Source organism: Ylistrum balloti, unplaced genomic scaffold, assembly GCF_031769215.1.
Source record: "Ylistrum balloti isolate Yb309-2 unplaced genomic scaffold, AGI_CSIRO_Ybal_v1 Utg370448, whole genome shotgun sequence".
Classification (NCBI taxonomy): Eukaryota; Metazoa; Mollusca; class Bivalvia; order Pectinida; family Pectinidae; genus Ylistrum; species Ylistrum balloti.
This window is the reverse complement of record NW_026782298.1, coordinates 734,714-752,857: the sequence shown is the minus strand read 5'-3', so window position 1 is coordinate 752,857 and position 18,144 is coordinate 734,714. Positions and strand designations below refer to the sequence as shown.

Sequence of the window (18,144 nt, the reverse complement as noted above, 5' to 3'; positions counted from 1 at the left end):
TTAGAAAAAAATTGGGTCATAAACACGCCCTCCAGGAGGCACTAAAAAGGGGTCAAAATTCAAAGTTGGCGGATTTCAACCAAATTAAGTATATAGGGTCCCCTAATGAAGAGCATGTGACTTTGAGCTGAAAAAAGTTTCTGAGGGGTTCTGGGGCATCACGGGAGGCAAAAAGGGGTCAATTAGATTATGTTTTTGAAAATGGGTTTAATGGCATTGACCATTTTTTGGGTTACAACCACACTAAGCACAAAGCATCTGTGTAATAAGACACATTTAGTTTGGGTGAAAAAAAGTAATGGCTGCAATAGGGGCCCCAGGTGGGGGTAAAAAAGGAGTAAAATTAGGTAAAGTAAGCTTCTTTAAGTTTACAATAGAAAAAGGTGTGGCCTCAATGGGGGCATATTTAATGGGCAGAAAGGGGTAGAATTTGTTAAATCTTAGCAAGTCTTGTTGTCCTGAACCAAAAGTGTAACTTCATAAAGATGATCTTTAAGCAAAAGACTGCAAAGTTTGTGAGAATAAAAATAACTGGTCCAAAATTAACCCCTCTGATATTTGTTACATATTAAACTTTAATAAAGACATGTTGTGTGTTTATGGCAACCATATAGGCGAGAAAAAATGTGTAGCCAGATCTTTCATCAAACCCGGATCTTATTACTCGCTGAACCTTCTATGTTCTGAGCTACATGTATAATATGGTTCAATACCTGCGGTAGCACTACATTTCTCAGCCTTGATACATATATATTCCTGTCTCAGAAGAAGAATTGTTTTATGTGAGTTGTTTTAGTTGGATGCCTTATTGTATTAGGCAAGGAAAAGATTGTGGATAGACTTGAAATTGATCTGATTTTTGTATACTTTAGCTATACATGCATCTACTAAGATATATTTCAACATGTAAATGAAAACATGATTTGCTTTATACAAATGTGCAACCATGGCCTCTGTTTGGCTAAGACATTTTGGACTTCCTCTTAAGAACCACTGGGTGGATCATGTTCAAACTTGGTACAGATGTTTTACACACGGCCCTGCACAAGTGTTGTTACATTTTTGCAACATTTTAAAATCCCCAGATTATTGACATATATTCCTCAGGTGACCGTTAATGCCCCTTGGGCCTCTTGTTACTAATAGTGAATAATATAGAGAATACATGGTCAGTGTCTTCAAATATAAGCTGTACTTTGGCGAAAGTGAAGAAAGACAAAAATGGCGAGTCACTTTTGTCTTTCTGTCCTTTTATCCTGCAACTTTGATTGATAATCAGACTATTGAGACTTAAACAGTTTTGTCGTTCAGTCTGTGTTTACCTGACATTGACGTTACGCTGAATTTTGCCTGATGACGCGTGTACGAACGCCAAAATAAGCAGAGTTCCAAACTTCATCGGATATAACAGCGATTTTATGAATTTTCATTAATCAACATGTTCATTACAACATGTAAAATCGCTTATTTCAACAACTGTTATATTTCTGAACGTAATATTTAAGTAAATTCAGAGAGTAAGTCTGTCGAATTACACGCATGTGCTAAAACACAGTTGTTTCCCGCCACTGCCGAATACAGCCAAAATATATGTGACAGGTTTATTCCGACACCGGCAGCACCAGTTACAGTCTAAATCCTGATTGTCTGTAGCTGTCTATACCGCTGGTAACCCTAATTATACAGCACCAGTAACAGGGAAAATCCTGATTGTCTGTGTCTATACCGATGGTAACCCTAACTATCCAGCACCAGTTACAGGCTAAATCCTGGTTGTCTGTAGCTGTCTATACCGATGGTAACCCTGAATTTCCAGCACCAGTTACAGGCTAAATCCTGATTGTCTGTATCTGTCTATACCGATGGTAACCCTAATTATCCAGCACCAGTTACAGGGAAAATCCTGATTGTCTGTAGATGTCTATACAGTTACAGGCTAAATCCTGGTTGTCTGTAACTGTCTATACCGCTGGTAACCCTAACTATCCAGCACCAGTTAAATCCTGATTGTCTGTATCTGTCTATACCGATGGTAACCCTAATTATCCAGCACCAGTTACAGGGAAAATCCTGATTGTCTGTAGATGTCTATACAGTTACAGGCTAAATCCTGGTTGTCTGTAACTGTCTATACCGCTGGTAACCCTAACTATCCAGCACCAGTTAAATCCTGATTGTCTGTAGCTCTCTATACCGATGGTAACCCTAATTATCCAGCACCAGTTACAGGCTAAATCCTGATTGTCTGTAGATGTCTATACAGTTACAGGAAAAATCCTGGTTGTTTGTAGATGTCTATACAATTACAGACTAAATCCTGGTTGTCTGTAACTGTCTATACCGATGGTAACCCTAACTATCCAGCACCAGTTAAATCCTGGTTGTCTGTAGCTGTCTATACAGTTACAGGCTAAATCCTGGTTGTCTGTAACTGTCTATACCGATGGTAACCCTAACTATCCAGCACCAGTTAAATTCTGGTTGTCTGTAGCTGTCTATACAGTTACAGGCTAAATCCTGGTTGTCTGTAACTGTCTATACCGATGGTAACCCTAACTATCCAGCACCAGTTAAATCCTGGTTGTCTGTAACTGTCTATACCGATGGTAACCCTAACTACCCAGCACCAGTTAAATCCTGGTTGTCTGTAACTGTCTATACCGATGGTAACCCTAACTATCCAGCACCAGTTAAATCCTGATTGTCTGTAGATGTCTATACAGTTACAGGCTAAATCCTGATCGTCTCTAACTGTCTATACCGATGGTAACCCTAACTATCCAGCACCAGTTACAGGAAAAATCCTGATTGTCTGTAGCTGTCTTTACCGATGGTAACCCTAACTATACAGCACCAGTTACAGGAAAAATCCTGATTGTCTGTAGATGTCTATACAGTTACAGGCTAAATCCTGGTTGTCTGTAGCTGTCTATACAGATGGTATCCCTGATTTTCCAGCACCAGTTACAGGAAAAATCCTGATTGTCTGTAGATGTCTATACAGTTACAGGCTAAATCCTGGTTGTCTGTAGCTGTTTATACCGATGGTAACCCTAACTATACAGCACCAGTTACAGGCTAAATCCTGATTGTCTGTAGATGTCTTTACCGATGGTTACCCTAACTATCCAGCACCAGTTACAGGGAAAATCCTGATTGTCTGTAACTGTCTATACCGATGGTTACCCTAACTATCCAGCACCAGTTACAGGGAAAATCCTGGTTGTCAGTAAATGTCTATACAGATGGTAACCCTAACTATTCACAATGTTAGTTCTTAGTTTCAGAATATCTCTGAGTTTTACTTATCTCTCCATAACAGATGTAGGTAAAGTTTATCATCTTCGTCACGTATGTAAATGATACTGTTAGGTGTCAAAACCTCTGTGATGTATAACATCGATACAATATATTATTGTATTTACAAATGTAGGTGCATTGTTATGTGCATGAAATGTTTGATCTCTCTCGGAATTTGAACGTGTAATGGATCATTACATAGCTAATTCAAGTGTTAATACAATATTAGTGAATACCACAAGTAATATGTATGTTAAAGGTAAAAAAAATATGATAAATTGTCCTTATATACCAGGACGTCGGACATCATACTACACCATAGTGTGAATGTTAGAGTAATCCATTAAAACGGAAAACATTCTACTAAAGTGATTCTACCAAGAAAATGAGTGATGTCACCAGACACTGTGATTCATCTGCTAGAAATCTGGAAGGATACGAGGAGTTTACAACAAACACATCCTGTATGTGACGAAGGCCTGAATTAAAGAAATACTGATGTTAAAATGACGACGAAAATTTGTCAAAATTTCACAAATCATCTGTTGAAATAAAGGAAATAAAATGTAGATGTAAACCAATATTAAAATAAATTTACATCAATAAGTAAATCCCCGGACCTCATCAGTCGGCGGTATATGACCTGATCAGTCGGCAGTGTATGACCTGATCAGTCGGCAGTGTATGATCTAATCAGTCGGCGATGTATGACCTGATCAGTCGGCGGTGTATGACCTGATCAGTCGGCAGTGTATGACCTGATCAGTCGGCGATGTATGACCTGATCAGTCGGCGGTGTATGACCTGATCAGTCGGCGGTATATGTCCTGATATGTCGCGGTGTATGACCTGATCAGTCGGCGGTATATGACCTGATCAGTCGGCAGTGTATGACCTGATCAGTCGGTGGTGTATGACCTGATCAGTCGGCTGTGTATGTCCTGATCAGTCGGCGGTGTATGTCCTGATCAGTCGGCGATGCATGACCTAATCAGTCGGCGGTGTATGACCAAATCAGTCGGCAGTGTATGACCTGATCAGTCGGCTATGTATAATGTCTTCCCCGATTATCAGTATGAAATCACTTAACAGCATGGCTACCTTCCTTATGTCGCTAAAGTCAATCCGAACGGTACACGGTTCTCAATCTTGATGATAGATCTTGATGTACTCTTACGCCTGTCATAAATAAGGTATCTGGTATTTTTTGATGTTTGTCACGTTCAACGAGATAAACAAAAGTCTCACACCCTTATTTATAAAATAGTTCCGAAATGTCATCTGTCAACATCACAACACACACATTACCGTCCATCCATCACCTTAGCTACACGTTATTTCAATGTCATGACGTCATGACCCACGAACACAATCTTAATTTGACTGGAACTGACCTCGATAAAGAGGACATTGAAAGCAGCCGATACTATCAGACATACCCCGCGTTAAATCTGTATATAGGTTACTTAAAGTCGATGATCAAATGTGTTCAAAATAAATAATTAGTGATTCTTCTATTCCGTTATACTCAAATAGATTAATATTCACAGTGAAGGATATCGTAAAGATGTTGAGTGGTTGAGAAATATGTGATCTTTCAGGACATACCTCACCAATCTACTGATAACTGTTCCTCCGATGTGTCATCATATAACAGGATGCTCGCGACAGTCCATTTGTCAAAAAGAGATTAAAGAAAAGTCGTCCATCCATTAAATTGAGATTATTTAAAACAATGGTTACGACAGACCATACCGCAAATACCGACTTAATTACAAAATAGTGGCCACTGTCCATGTCTAAATATAGATTAAATAACAGGATGTTCACGAAAGTGACTAATAAGGCTCCGGTTCTAGTACAGGACAGTAAGACGGCTGTCAGTGTAGACATTAATGAGGCTCCGGTCCTAGTACAGGACAGTACGACGGTTGTCAGTGTAGTCACTAATGAGGCTCCGGATCTAGTACAGGACAGTACGACGGTTGTCAGTGTAGTCATTAATGAGGCTCCGGTTCTAATACAGGACAGTACGACGGTTGTCAGTGTAGTCACTAATGAGAGTCTGGTTCTAGTACAGGACAGTACGACGGTTGTCAGTGTAGTCATTAATGAGGCTCCGGTCCTAGTACAGGACAGTACGACGGTTGTCAGTGTAGTCACTAATGAGAGTCTGGTTCTAGTACAGGACAGTACGACGGTTGTCAGTGTAGTCACTAATGAGAGTCCGGTTCTAGTACAGGACAGTACGACGGTTGTCAGTGTAGTCACTAATGAGGCTCCGGTTCTAGTACAGGACAGTACGACGGTTGTCAGTGTAGTCATTAATGAGGCTCCGGTCCTAGTACAGGACAGTACGACGGTTGTCAGTGTAGTCACTAATGAGAGTCTGGTTCTAGTACAGGACAGTACGACGGTTGTCAGTGTAGTCATTAATGAGGCTCCGGTCCTAGTACAGGACAGTACGACGGTTGTCAGTGTAGTCATTAATGAGGCTCCGGTCCTAGTACAGGACAGTACGACGGTTGTCAGTGTAGTCATTAATGAGGCTCCGGTCCTAGTACAGGACAGTACGACGGTTGTCAGTGTAGTCATTAATGAGGCTCCGGTCCTAGCACAGGACAGTACGACGGTTGTCAGTGTAGTCATTAATGAGAGTCTGGTTCTAGTACAGGACAGTACGACGGTTGTCAGTGTAGTCACTAATGAGGCTCCGGTTCTAGTACAGGACAGTACGACGGTTGTCAGTGTAGTCATTAATGAGGCTCCGGTCCTAGTACAGGACAGTACGACGGTTGTCAGTGTAGTCATTAATGAGGCTCCGGTCCTAGTACAGGACAGTACGACGGTTGTCAGTGTAGTCATTAATGAGGCTCCGGTCCTAGTACAGGACAGTACGACGGTTGTCAGTGTAGTCATTAATGAGGCTCCGGTCCTAGCACAGGACAGTACGACGGTTGTCAGTGTAGTCATTAATGAGGCTCCGGTCCTAGTACAGGACAGTACGACGGTTGTCAGTGTAGTCATTAATGAGGCTCCGGTCCTAGCACAGGACAGTACGACGGTTGTCAGTGTAGTCACTAATGAGAGTCTGGTTCTAGTACAGGACAGTACGACGGTTGTCAGTGTAGTCATTAATGAGGCTCCGGTCCTAGTACAGGACAGTACGACGGTTGTCAGTGTAGTCACTAATGAGGCTCCGGTCCTAGCACAGGACAGTACGACGGTTGTCAGTGTAGTCACTAATGAGAGTCTGGTTCTAATACAGGACAGTACGAAGGTTGTCAGTGTAGTCACTGATGAGAGTCCGGTCCTAGCACAGGACAGTACGACGGTTGTCAGTGTAGTCACTAATGAGGCTCCGGTCCTAGCACAGGACAGTACGACGGTTGTCAGTGTAGTCACTAATGAGAGTCTGGTTCTAATACAGGACAGTACGAAGGTTGTCAGTGTAGTCACTGATGAGAGTCCGGTCCTAGCACAGGACAGTACGACGGTTGTCAGTGTAGTCACTAATGAGAGTCTGGTTCTAGTACAGGACAGTACGACGGTTGTCAGTGTAGTCACTAATGAGGCTCCGGTTCTAGTACAGGACAGTACGACACTGATTACCGCGTTTCACCTTGTTACACAGATTACTATGTTACATCTGTTACACAGATTACTGTGATAAACAGATTACCGTGTTAGATCCTGTTACACAGATTACCGTGTTACACAGATTACCGTGTTAGATCCTGTTACACAGATTACCCTGTTACACAGATTACCGTGTTAGATCCTGTTACACAGATTACCGTGTTAGATCCTGTTACACAGATTACCGTGTTACACAGATTACCGTGTTAGATCCTGTTACACAGATTACCCTGTTACACAGATTACCGTGTTAGATCCTGTTACACAGATTACCGTGTTAGATCCTGTTACACAGATTACCGTGTTAGATCCTGTTACACAGATTACCGTGTTAGATCCTGTTACACAGATTACCGTGTTAGATCCTGTTACACAGATTACCGTGTTAGATCCTGTTACACAGATTACCGTGTTAAACCATGTTACACAGATTACCGTGTTAGATCCTGTTACACAGATTACCGTGTTACATCCTGTTACACAGATTACCGTGTTAGATCCTGTTACACAGATTACCGTGTTAGATCCTGTTACACAGATTTCCGTGTTACATCCTGTTACACAGATTACCGTGTTAGATCCTGTTACACAGATTACCGTGTTACACAGATTACCGTGTTAGATCCTGTTACACAGATTACCCTGTTACACAGATTACCGTGTTAGATCCTGTTACACAGATTACCGTGTTAGATCCTGTTACACAGATTACCGTGTTACACAGATTACCGTGTTAGATCCTGTTACACAGATTACCCTGTTACACAGATTACCGTGTTAGATCCTGTTACACAGATTACCGTGTTACATCCTGTTACACAGATTACCGTGTTAGATCCTGTTACACAGATTACCGTGTTACATCCTGTTACACAGATTACCGTGTTAGATCCTGTTACACAGATTACCGTGTTAGATCCTGTTACACAGATTACCGTGTTAGGTCCTGTTACACAGATTACCGTGTTAGATCCTGTTACACAGGTGACCATGTTACGGTGTCAGTGTCTTGGGACAAGAACAGTCAGGATAGTATGTTGACAGGTGTCCTACGTGACAGGTGTCCTATGGGACAGGAACAGCCAGGGTAGGATGTTGACAGGAGACCTATGGGACAGGAACAGCCAGGGTAGGATGTTGGCAGGTGTCCTATGGGACAGGAACAGTCAGGGTAGGATGTTGGCAGGTGTCCCATGGGACAGGAACAGTCAAGGTAGGATGTTGGCAGGTGACCTATGGGACAGGAACAGTCAGGATAGGATGTTGGCAGGTGTCCTATGGGACAGGAACAGTCAGGGTAGGATGTTGGCAGGTGTCCTATGGGACAGGAACAGTCAGGGTAGGATGTTGGCAGGTGTCCTATGGGACAGGAACAGTCAGGGTAGGATGTTGTCAGGTGTCCTATGGGACAGGAACAGTCAGGGTAGGATGTTGACAAGTGTCCTATGGGACAGGAACAGTCAGGGTAGGATGTTGACAGGTGTCCTATGGGACAGGAACAGTCAGGGTAGGATGTTGGCAGGTGTCCTATGGGACAGGAACAGTCAGGGTAGGATGTTGACAGGTGTCCTTCGTGACAAGTGCCCTATGGGACAGTAACAGTCAGGGTAGGATGTTGACAGGTGTCCTATGGGACAGGAACAGTCAGGGTAGGATGTTGACAGGTGTCCTATGGGACAGGAACAGTCAGGGTAGGATGTTGACAGGTGTCCTTTGGGACAGTAACAGTCAGGGTAGGATGTTGACAGGTGTCCTTCGTGACAAGTGTCCTATGGGACAGTAACAGTCAGGGTAGGATGTTGGCAGGTGTCCTATGGGACAGGAACAGTCAGGGTAGGATGTTGACAGGTGTCCTATGGGACAGGAACAGTCAGGATAGGATGTTGACAGGTGTCCTTTGGGACAGTAACAGTCAGGGTAGGATGTTGACAGGTGTCCTTCGTGACAAGTGTCCTATGGGACAGTAACAGTCAGGGTGTCCTAGGATGTTGGCAGGTGTCCTATGGGACAGGAACAGTCAGGGTAGGATGTTGACAGGTGTCCTTTGGGACAGTAACAGTCAGGGTAGGATGTTGACAGGTGTCCTTCGTGACAAGTGTCCTATGGGACAGTAACAGTCAGGGTAGGATGTTGACAGGTGTCCTATGGGACAGGAACAGTCAGGGTAGGATGTTGACAGGTGTCCTATGGGACAGGAACAGTCAGGGTAGGATGTTGACAGGTGTCCTTTGGGACAGTAACAGTCAGGGTAGGATGTTGACATGTGTCCTTCGTGACAAGTGTCCTATGGGACAGTAACAGTCAGGGTAGGATGTTGGCAGGTGTCCTATGGGACAGGAACAGTCAGGGTAGGATGTTGACAGGTGTCCTATGGGACAGGAACAGTCAGGATAGGATGTTGACAGGTGTCATTTGGGACAGTAACAGTCAGGGTAGGATGTTGACAGGTGTCCTTCGTGACAAGTGTCCTATGGGACAGTAACAGTCAGGGTAGGATGTTGGCAGGTGTCCAATGGGACAGGAACAGTCAGGGTAGGATGTTGACAGGTGTCCTATGGGACAGGAACAGTCAGGGTAGGTGTCCTATCATCATTTGAGGTCGGGTGTCCATGAAGACGACAATAACTGATGCCATAATTTGGTAGAATCAGTTGATTGAGAGAAATATCGGTATTAGTTAGAAAACATAAAAAAAACGGTTATATCTTCACTTTTAATCTGGTATTACTGTAAAGATATCGTATATTCTGATGGAATTTAACCTGATGATGTGTTACAGGTGTGAAGTTGGACTCAGATATGGTACAGGTTAAACAAACAAGAATCCTGTTTTTGCCACCATTTCAAAAGAAAATGTTATTATTGAATAAGTTGACATTTACATGATTCACAACCTTCCTGTCATTAAATTATATTATCAAAATCATACTCGTTATTTCTCGATAAATTAGTGAAGGGGAGACAACTCTCTTGTGATTTTGTGATTAAACTTATCTACCACTGTTACTTATTCTGACAACAATATGAACGTTACATCTAAAAGGAACCTGAAATTAAGTCAGTATTGAAGTATGTTGTATTTAGAGTATTCCTACGAGGCGGTATAAACCATTCCTAGCGAGAAAAACTATTCATTTAGCGATTGATAAATTATCATTCAGACAGTATAGAACCGAGAAGAGGGGGCTATAAACATGAAAATCAATTACATTTTATATAGTTTCATCCATATTTTGATCAAAATCATGTTTATATTTGTATTTGTAAATGAATGATACTTATTAAAGTGACCTTTTTAATTTGTGTCCTTAATGTGAACCACACAATAAAAATCTGGTATTGCCTTGTACGTATCTGTATGTTGACAGTGGGTCGAGATTTTACAAACTTCTCAGTGTTGTTAATATTCCATTACTTACTGTATATAGAGAGGGTATACATGTCTATACTACGTCAGTGAAAAGTCCCCATATACATACACCCGTCAGAGTAAGACCGATCCTTACCCACAATATTTTGATTAAACATTGATTCATTGACTTAACGCCGTGACGAAGTGGACACTGACCACTAAGTACGTCACTGGTAACCTGTATATATACGTGACACGACAGCCGTAATGGATTTCCATTATAGATCTAACAATTCAATGATTGTTTACCAATCTTCTGTAACGGTACTTATACAGAAGGGCTTGGATTCTAGTCAAACACTTCTACTATATGGTCAGGAGCCGTCCTGTATGTCAATATATATGTTTCACATATACAATGGACGAACAGACGGAAAGATTTATATTATATGGTCACGGACCGTCCTGTAGTTCTATATCAATATGTATCACATATACAAAAGACGAACAGACGGAAAGTTTTATATTTTATGGTCACGGACCGTCCTGTAGGTCTATATCAATTTGTAACACATATACAAAGGTCGAACAGACGGAAAGATTTATATTATATGGTCACGGACCGTCCTGTAGGTCTATATCAATATGTAACACATATACAATGGACGAACAGACGGAAAGATTTATATTATATGGTCACGGGCCGTCCTGTAGGTCTATATCAATATGTAACACATATACAATGGACGAACAGACGGAAAGATTTATATTATATGGTCATGGGCCGTCCTGTAGGTCTATATCAATATGTATCACATATACAATGGACGAACAGACGGAAAGATTTATATTATATGGTCATGGGCCGTCCTGTAGGTCTATATCAATATGTATCACATATACAATGGACGAACAGACGGAAAGATTTATATTATATGGTCACGGGCCGTCCTGTAGGTCAACATCAATATGTATCACATATACAATGGACGAACAGACGGAAAGATTTATATAATATGGTAACGGACCGTCCTATAGTTCTATATCAATATGTATCACATATACAATGGACGAACAGACGGAAAGATTTATATTATATGGTCACGGGCCGTCCTGTAGGTCTACATCGATATGTATTACATGTACAATGGACGAACAGACGGAAAGATTTATATAATATGGTAACGGACCGTCCTATAGTTATATATCAATTTGTAACACATATACAATGGACGAACAGACGGAAAGATTTATATTATATGGTAACGGACCGTCCTGTAAGTTCTATATCAATATGTATCACATATACAAAAGACGAACAGACGGAAAGATTTATATAATATGGTCATGGGCCGTCCTGTAGGTCTATATCAGTATATAACACATTTCCAATGGACGAACAGACGGAAAGATTTATATAATATGGTCATGGGCCGTCCTGTAGGTCTATATCAGTATATAACACATTTCCAATGGACGAACAGACAGATAGAAGTCTGAGATCGTCGATACTTCATTCATACTTAGTTCTCTCAAGCATTAATGTTCTTCCTACTAGTTTTGATAAGGGATGGTCGGTATGGATTATACGTCCCTGTATTTCAACCCTCCATATTGAGCCTTTTGTAGCCTTTGCCAGATAAGTTTCTATGAACTTAGGCAGTTGTCCTTTGTGTTGAACACAAACTGTAATCGTTATTAATATCAATGCTAATTACAAATATGTAGCGACTGATTCAGCTGTACGGGTCCTTGATACAAACAGTGATTGGTTTTTATTTTTAGAAATAATTAATGACATTTTTCAACCTCTACGGTTAATGTGTAATTAAGGAATAACATACTGGTAGCACAGTGGCAAAGTTCACACTATCGGGTCTAGAAAAAGTCTGGGTCGAATGCTCATAGCGTCAGGTATATTTTTTATGGAAGGGAGACCATATTGTTTTTTTCTATTTTTATTTCATAAGAACAGGTATTCCGGAAGAGTAAGCGTCTTCTGCTTCATCCACGACACCTGCAAACATTGGTCAATCCAAGTAACGTCACGTTCTGTAATGAGAACAAGGTACACAACAACGGAACCAACAGGCACACTGGCAAGCACAAATACGTCCAGCGTCATGTCGTACAAAGAAATATAACAGTAAAACTTCTCCATAATTTTTTAATCCTTGTGTTACGAGTTTGTCAGTCAGTTGACGACTTCTTGCACGAAAATCGTGATAATGGGGGCCAGGTTCTTGAACGTCGAATCAACTGTGACATGTAAATATCATAGGTTGGAGATGCAGGAGTTTTGCTATCCAGAAATGGAAAATTCACAATAGGGAAATTAAAATCATCACATTTATCATACATCTTGATGGAAAGCTGTCCATGTTGGTTTCGTTGTAGGAAAAGATCGAGATAAGCAGCTGATGTAGAAGAGTATGTCGTATCTTTGATTTCCGGTTCTGTGGATATACGATTGATGTAGTCAATGAATTTCTTGTTATTATGAGACAAGACGTCATTAGCATATCTGAAGGTGAAGTTAAACGACTTTGCAAGGTGTTACCTGTTTTGATACGCTCTTCAATAAATTCAACCGTGTATGAAAACAAGAACACGTTAGCCAACAGAGGGGTGCAGTTGGTTCCCATAGGCATGTCAATAATCTGTTGGAATATCTAACCACTCGATTTTACGAAATACGCTTCACAACCATATATTCACTCCGCCGTTCACCTTTTTTGGAGAAGAACGATTTCATAACAAGAGGTTCCGTCAGATTAGAATGAGGTATGGTAGTGTACATGATGGAAAAATCAACCTGTTTCCACGAGAAATAGTTTTAATCACAATGGAAATCGCTTATTTATCTCACGAATACTATAGTTAACTCGTTTAAGCTACAGCAATAAACCTTTGACCGTCGTTATTGCACAGCTAATTTAACACCTTGGAGTGTCCTTAGATCTCGGACAACTGGTGACGTCTGTTGTCCTGCGTGGTTATATTTACCTGTGTATACACACTCTGAACGACAACCATTAAAACACTTGACATTACCATACCTACTGTGTGTCGGTGCCAAGCTTACTGTTTGTCGGCACCAAACCTACTGTGTGCAGACCTACTGTGTGTCGGTACCAGACCTACTGTGTGTCGGTACCAAGCTTACTGTGTGTCGGTACCGGACCTACTGTGTGCAGACCTACTGTATGTCGGTACCAAGCTTACTGTGTGTCAGTACCAGACCTACTGTGTACCAGACCTACTGTATGTCGGTACCAAGCTTACTGTGTGTCAGTACCAGACCTACTGTGTGTCAGTACCAGACCTACTGTGTGTCGGTACCAAGCTTACTGTGTGTCACCGTGTACCAGCCGCTACTGACACGTGGAGATATGGCTCTTGGTTTTACACAAGAAAATAATGTATTGAGATTTGTTTTGATATCAGATTGTTTTTGAAGATTAAAAAGGTGACCCGTTAACTGTGAATCATGTGTACGACATACCTGTATATGTTCCTCGGGAGTGTGTGTATGCCGTCCAAGTGATCACCATGGCTCACACTAACCGATGATCGGAGATGACTGACACTAACCGATGATCGGAGATGACTGACACTAACCGATGATCGGAGATGACTGACACTAACTGTGGTGAGTTTTTTTTATATTGACCATCAATTTAGTAGGTAATAACGATATTTTTGTTGTCTGTAGTCACGGCAATGGCATTCATTGGCGGGTTTCTCAATCCAAAATCAGATTTTCCTGTCGTTGTTTAAAACATCATATATACAGTGTAACACATTGTTGTTTAAAACAGCATATATTTTTTATGATACAGCAAAACACCAGGAGTGTTTATATCACAGTTAATTATTACAGCTTAACACCAGGACTGTTTATATCACAGTTAATTACGATACAGCTAAACACCAGGACTGTTTATATCACAGTTAATTATTACAGCTTAACACCAGGACTGTATATATCACAGTTAATTATTACAGCTAAACACCAGGACTGTTTATATCACAGTTAATTATTACAGCTTAACACCAGGACTGTATATATCACAGTTAATTATTACAGCTAAACACCAGGACTGTTTATATCACAGTTAATTATTACAGCTAAACACCAGGACTGTTTATATCACAGTTAATTATTACAGCTAAACACCAGGACTGTTTATATCACAGTTAATTATTACAGCTAAACACCAGGACTGTTTATATCACAGTTAATTACGATACAGCTAAACACCAGGACTGTTTATATCACAGTTAATTATTACAGCTAAACACCAGGACTGTGTATATCACAGTTAATTACGATACAGCTAAACACCAGGACTGTTTATATCACAGTTAATTATTACAGCTAAACACCAGGACTGTTTATATCACAGTTAATTATAATACAGCTTAACACCAGGACTGTGTATATCACAGTTAATTACGATACAGCTAAACACCAGGACTGTTTATATCACAGTTAATTACGATACAGCTTAACACCAGGACTGTTTATATCACAGTTAATTATTACAGCTAAACACCAGGACTGTGTATATCACAGTTAATTACGATACAGCTAAACACCAGGACTGTTTATATCACAGTTAATTACGATACAGCTTAACACCAGGACTGTTTATATCACAGTTAATTATTACAGCTAAACACCAGGACTGTTTATATCACAGTTAATTACGATACAGCTTAACACCAGGACAGTTTATATCACAGTTAATTATGATACATCTTAACACCAGGACTGTATATATCACAGTTAATTACGATACAGCTTAACACCAGGACTGTGTATATCACAGTTAATTATTACAGCTAAACACCAGGACTGTTTATATCACAGTTAATTACGATACAGCTTAACAATAGGACTGTGTATATCACAGTTAATTATTACAGCTAAACACCAGGACTGTATATATCACAGTTAATTATAATACAGCTAAACACCAGGACTGTATATATCACAGTTAATTATAATACAGCTAAACACCAGGACTGTATATATCACAGTTAATTACGATACAGCTTAACAATAGGACTGTTTATATCACAGTTAATTATTACAGCTAAACACCAGGACTGTTTATATCAACTAAACATTTCTTAATATTACACTTTAACTTATATCACAGTTAATTATTACAGCTAAACACCAGGACTGTTTATATATCAATTATAAACAGTAAACACCAAACCTCCTCCGTTTAATCCTAAACAAACATATCACGGTAAGTAGCTTAACACCAGGACTGTTTCATATCACAGTTAATTATTACAGCTCACATGTTGTTTATATCACAGTTAATTATAATACAGCTAAACACATGTCAGGACTGTGTATATCACAGTTAATTATGTCATACAGCTTCATGTCACTTTTATCAGGACTGTGTATATCACATTTAATTATTTGTTATGAAACATGTGTCTAAAACACCAGGACTGTTTATATCACAGTTAATTATTACAGCTAAACATGCCAGGACTGTGTATATCACAGTTAATTACGATATATTAACACCAGTTGTACTGTTTATATCACAGTTAATTATTACAGCCACCAGGACTTTTATATATTACAGTTAATTACTGATACAGCTTAATATATAGGACTGTTGTATATCACAGTTAATTATTACAGCTAAACACCAGGACTGTTTATATCACAGTTAATATATTACACCTGTTGTACCTTGTGAATTTTGATATATAACACCTGTTGTAACTTGTGACTATTTTTATATATAACAACTAAACATTTCTTAATATTACACTTTAACTTATTGTGGGATTCTATCTTCTCAGCACCTGGATCTGTTGCATGATGCATCAAAATAAAGTACAACCCAAACCTCCTCCGTCACGTGACCCTAATGGCCTAAACAAACATATCACGGTAAGTAGGAAACACGTCATCTTTTCATCATCGTCATGTCACGTCTCATATGTCGTCATGTCACGTCTCACATGTTGTCATGTCACGTCTCACATGTTGTCATGTCACGTCTCACATGTCGTCATGTCACGTCTGATATGTCGTCATGTCACGTCTCACATGTCGTCGTGTCACGTCTCACATGTCGTCATGTCACGTCTCACATATCGTCATGTCACGTCTCATATGTCGTCATGTCACGCCTCACATGTTGTCATGTCACGTCTCACATATCGTCATGTCACGTCTCACATGTTGTACGTGACTGTGATATTATGTATATTACACATATCGTCATGTCACGTCTTTTTTTTTATATATGTCACGTTGTCACATGTTGTGATATTTTTATATCACACCTGTTGCACCTTGTGACATGTTTGTGACATGTATATTACACCTGTTGTACCTTGTGACTGTGATATTTTGATATATTACACCTGTTGTACCGTGTGACTGTGATATTTTTATATATTACACCTGTTGTACCTTGTGACTGTGATAATTTGATATATCACACCTGTTGTACCTTGTGACTGTGATATTTTGATATATTACACCTGTTGTACCTTGTGACTGTGATATTTTGATATATTACACCTGTTGTACGTTGTGACTGTGATTTTTTATATATTACACCTGTTGTACCTTGTGACTGTGATATTTTGTATATTATGTTGTAACGCTTTTCATTATATAACACCTGTTGTACATATGTGACGCTGTGATATGTGATATTTTGATATATTACACCTGTTGTACGTTGTGACTGTGATATTTTGATATATTACACCTGTTGTACCTTGTGACTGATAATTTGATATATCACACCTGTTGTACCTTGTGACTGTGATATTTTGATATATTACACCTGTTGTACGTTGTGACTGTGATATTTTGATATATTACACCTGTTGTACCTTGTGACTGTGATATTTTGATATATTACACCTGTTGTACCTTGTGACTGTGATATTTTGATATATTACACCTGTTGTACCTTGTGACTGTGATATTTTTTATATATTACACCTGTGGTACGTTGTGACTGTGATATTTTGATATATATATTTTTTTATTTATTTTTTTTTCTATTCAGATCCACTTTCATGACATTCTAGCTGAGCAGAAATCACCAGAGAGCCTCGATATCGTTTGGGACTGTTCGGAAATATGTTACTCATGTTGTTCGACTCTTTGTTACGGTCTCCTCACCGTCTTTACTGGTCCATGCATCGCCAGCGCTTGGGCCTGCCAGTTTGCCTACATCGCCTTTGCGCATGTCTGGTGCCTTAGTCCAATCCTACTGAACACGAGGCTTTGTATGTTCGACTGTTTACAGCGATGTGTTCGGTATGTACTAAACTGCTGTATTGTACCATGGACAAACGCATGCGGAGGCTTTTTCCATCTGTGTCCAGTGAAACGGAAACCCGCTCCAGAACCACAGGAAGCTCCACCTCCGCAGCTCATTATTATACCCCCCAAAAAGGATGTTTCTAAAACTATACAGCGACAACTGGCTCTATTCTTACGATAGTGGACCCAATGGAAAAAGTTGAAACTCAAAACTTTACTGGACATTTCTCAGTAATTTTAGATGTCATCAGACCAATTTATCCTTCAATAAAGAGCACGTGTCAGGTAAATGTGGAACTGGACACAAGTTACACAACCGTGGTTTATACAAGGTAGAATAACTGACTGACAAAAGTGTAAGATATATGGTACCACAGAAGTTACACAACCGTGGTTTATACTTGGTAGGATAAGTGACTGACAAAAGTGTAAGATATCTGGTACCACAGAAGTTACACAACCGTGGTTTATACCAGGTAGAATAAGTGACTGACAAAAGTGTTATATATCTGGTACCACAGAA

At 40.0% G+C, this 18,144-nt stretch overlaps 1 protein-coding gene across 1 annotated transcript; it reads left to right on the top strand.

Annotated features, from left to right (window-relative positions):
- Window positions 1-5,122: 5,122 nt before the first annotated feature.
- On the top strand, window positions 5,123-17,802 carry LOC132554844 (uncharacterized). The gene is made up of 4 exons (XM_060219167.1): window positions 5,123-6,896; window positions 7,924-8,026; window positions 16,133-16,223; window positions 17,362-17,802. The coding sequence occupies exons 1-4, from the start codon at window positions 5,123-5,125 to the stop codon at window positions 17,800-17,802; spliced, it is 2,409 nt and encodes an 802-aa protein (XP_060075150.1).
- The last annotated feature ends 342 nt before the right edge of the window (window positions 17,803-18,144 follow it).

Excerpts from the sequence above, each read along its gene's own strand:
- LOC132554844 (XM_060219167.1), top strand. The coding sequence starts at position 5,123 with ATGTTCACGAAAGTGACTAATAAGGCTCCGGTTCTAGTACAGGACAGT. Across the intron at positions 6,897-7,923 it reads TCCGGTTCTAGTACAGGACA|GTGACCATGTTACGGTGTCA; the intron begins GTACGACACTGA and ends CCTGTTACACAG. Across the intron at positions 16,224-17,361 it reads GCCTAAACAAACATATCACG|ATCCACTTTCATGACATTCT; the intron begins GTAAGTAGGAAA and ends TTTTCTATTCAG.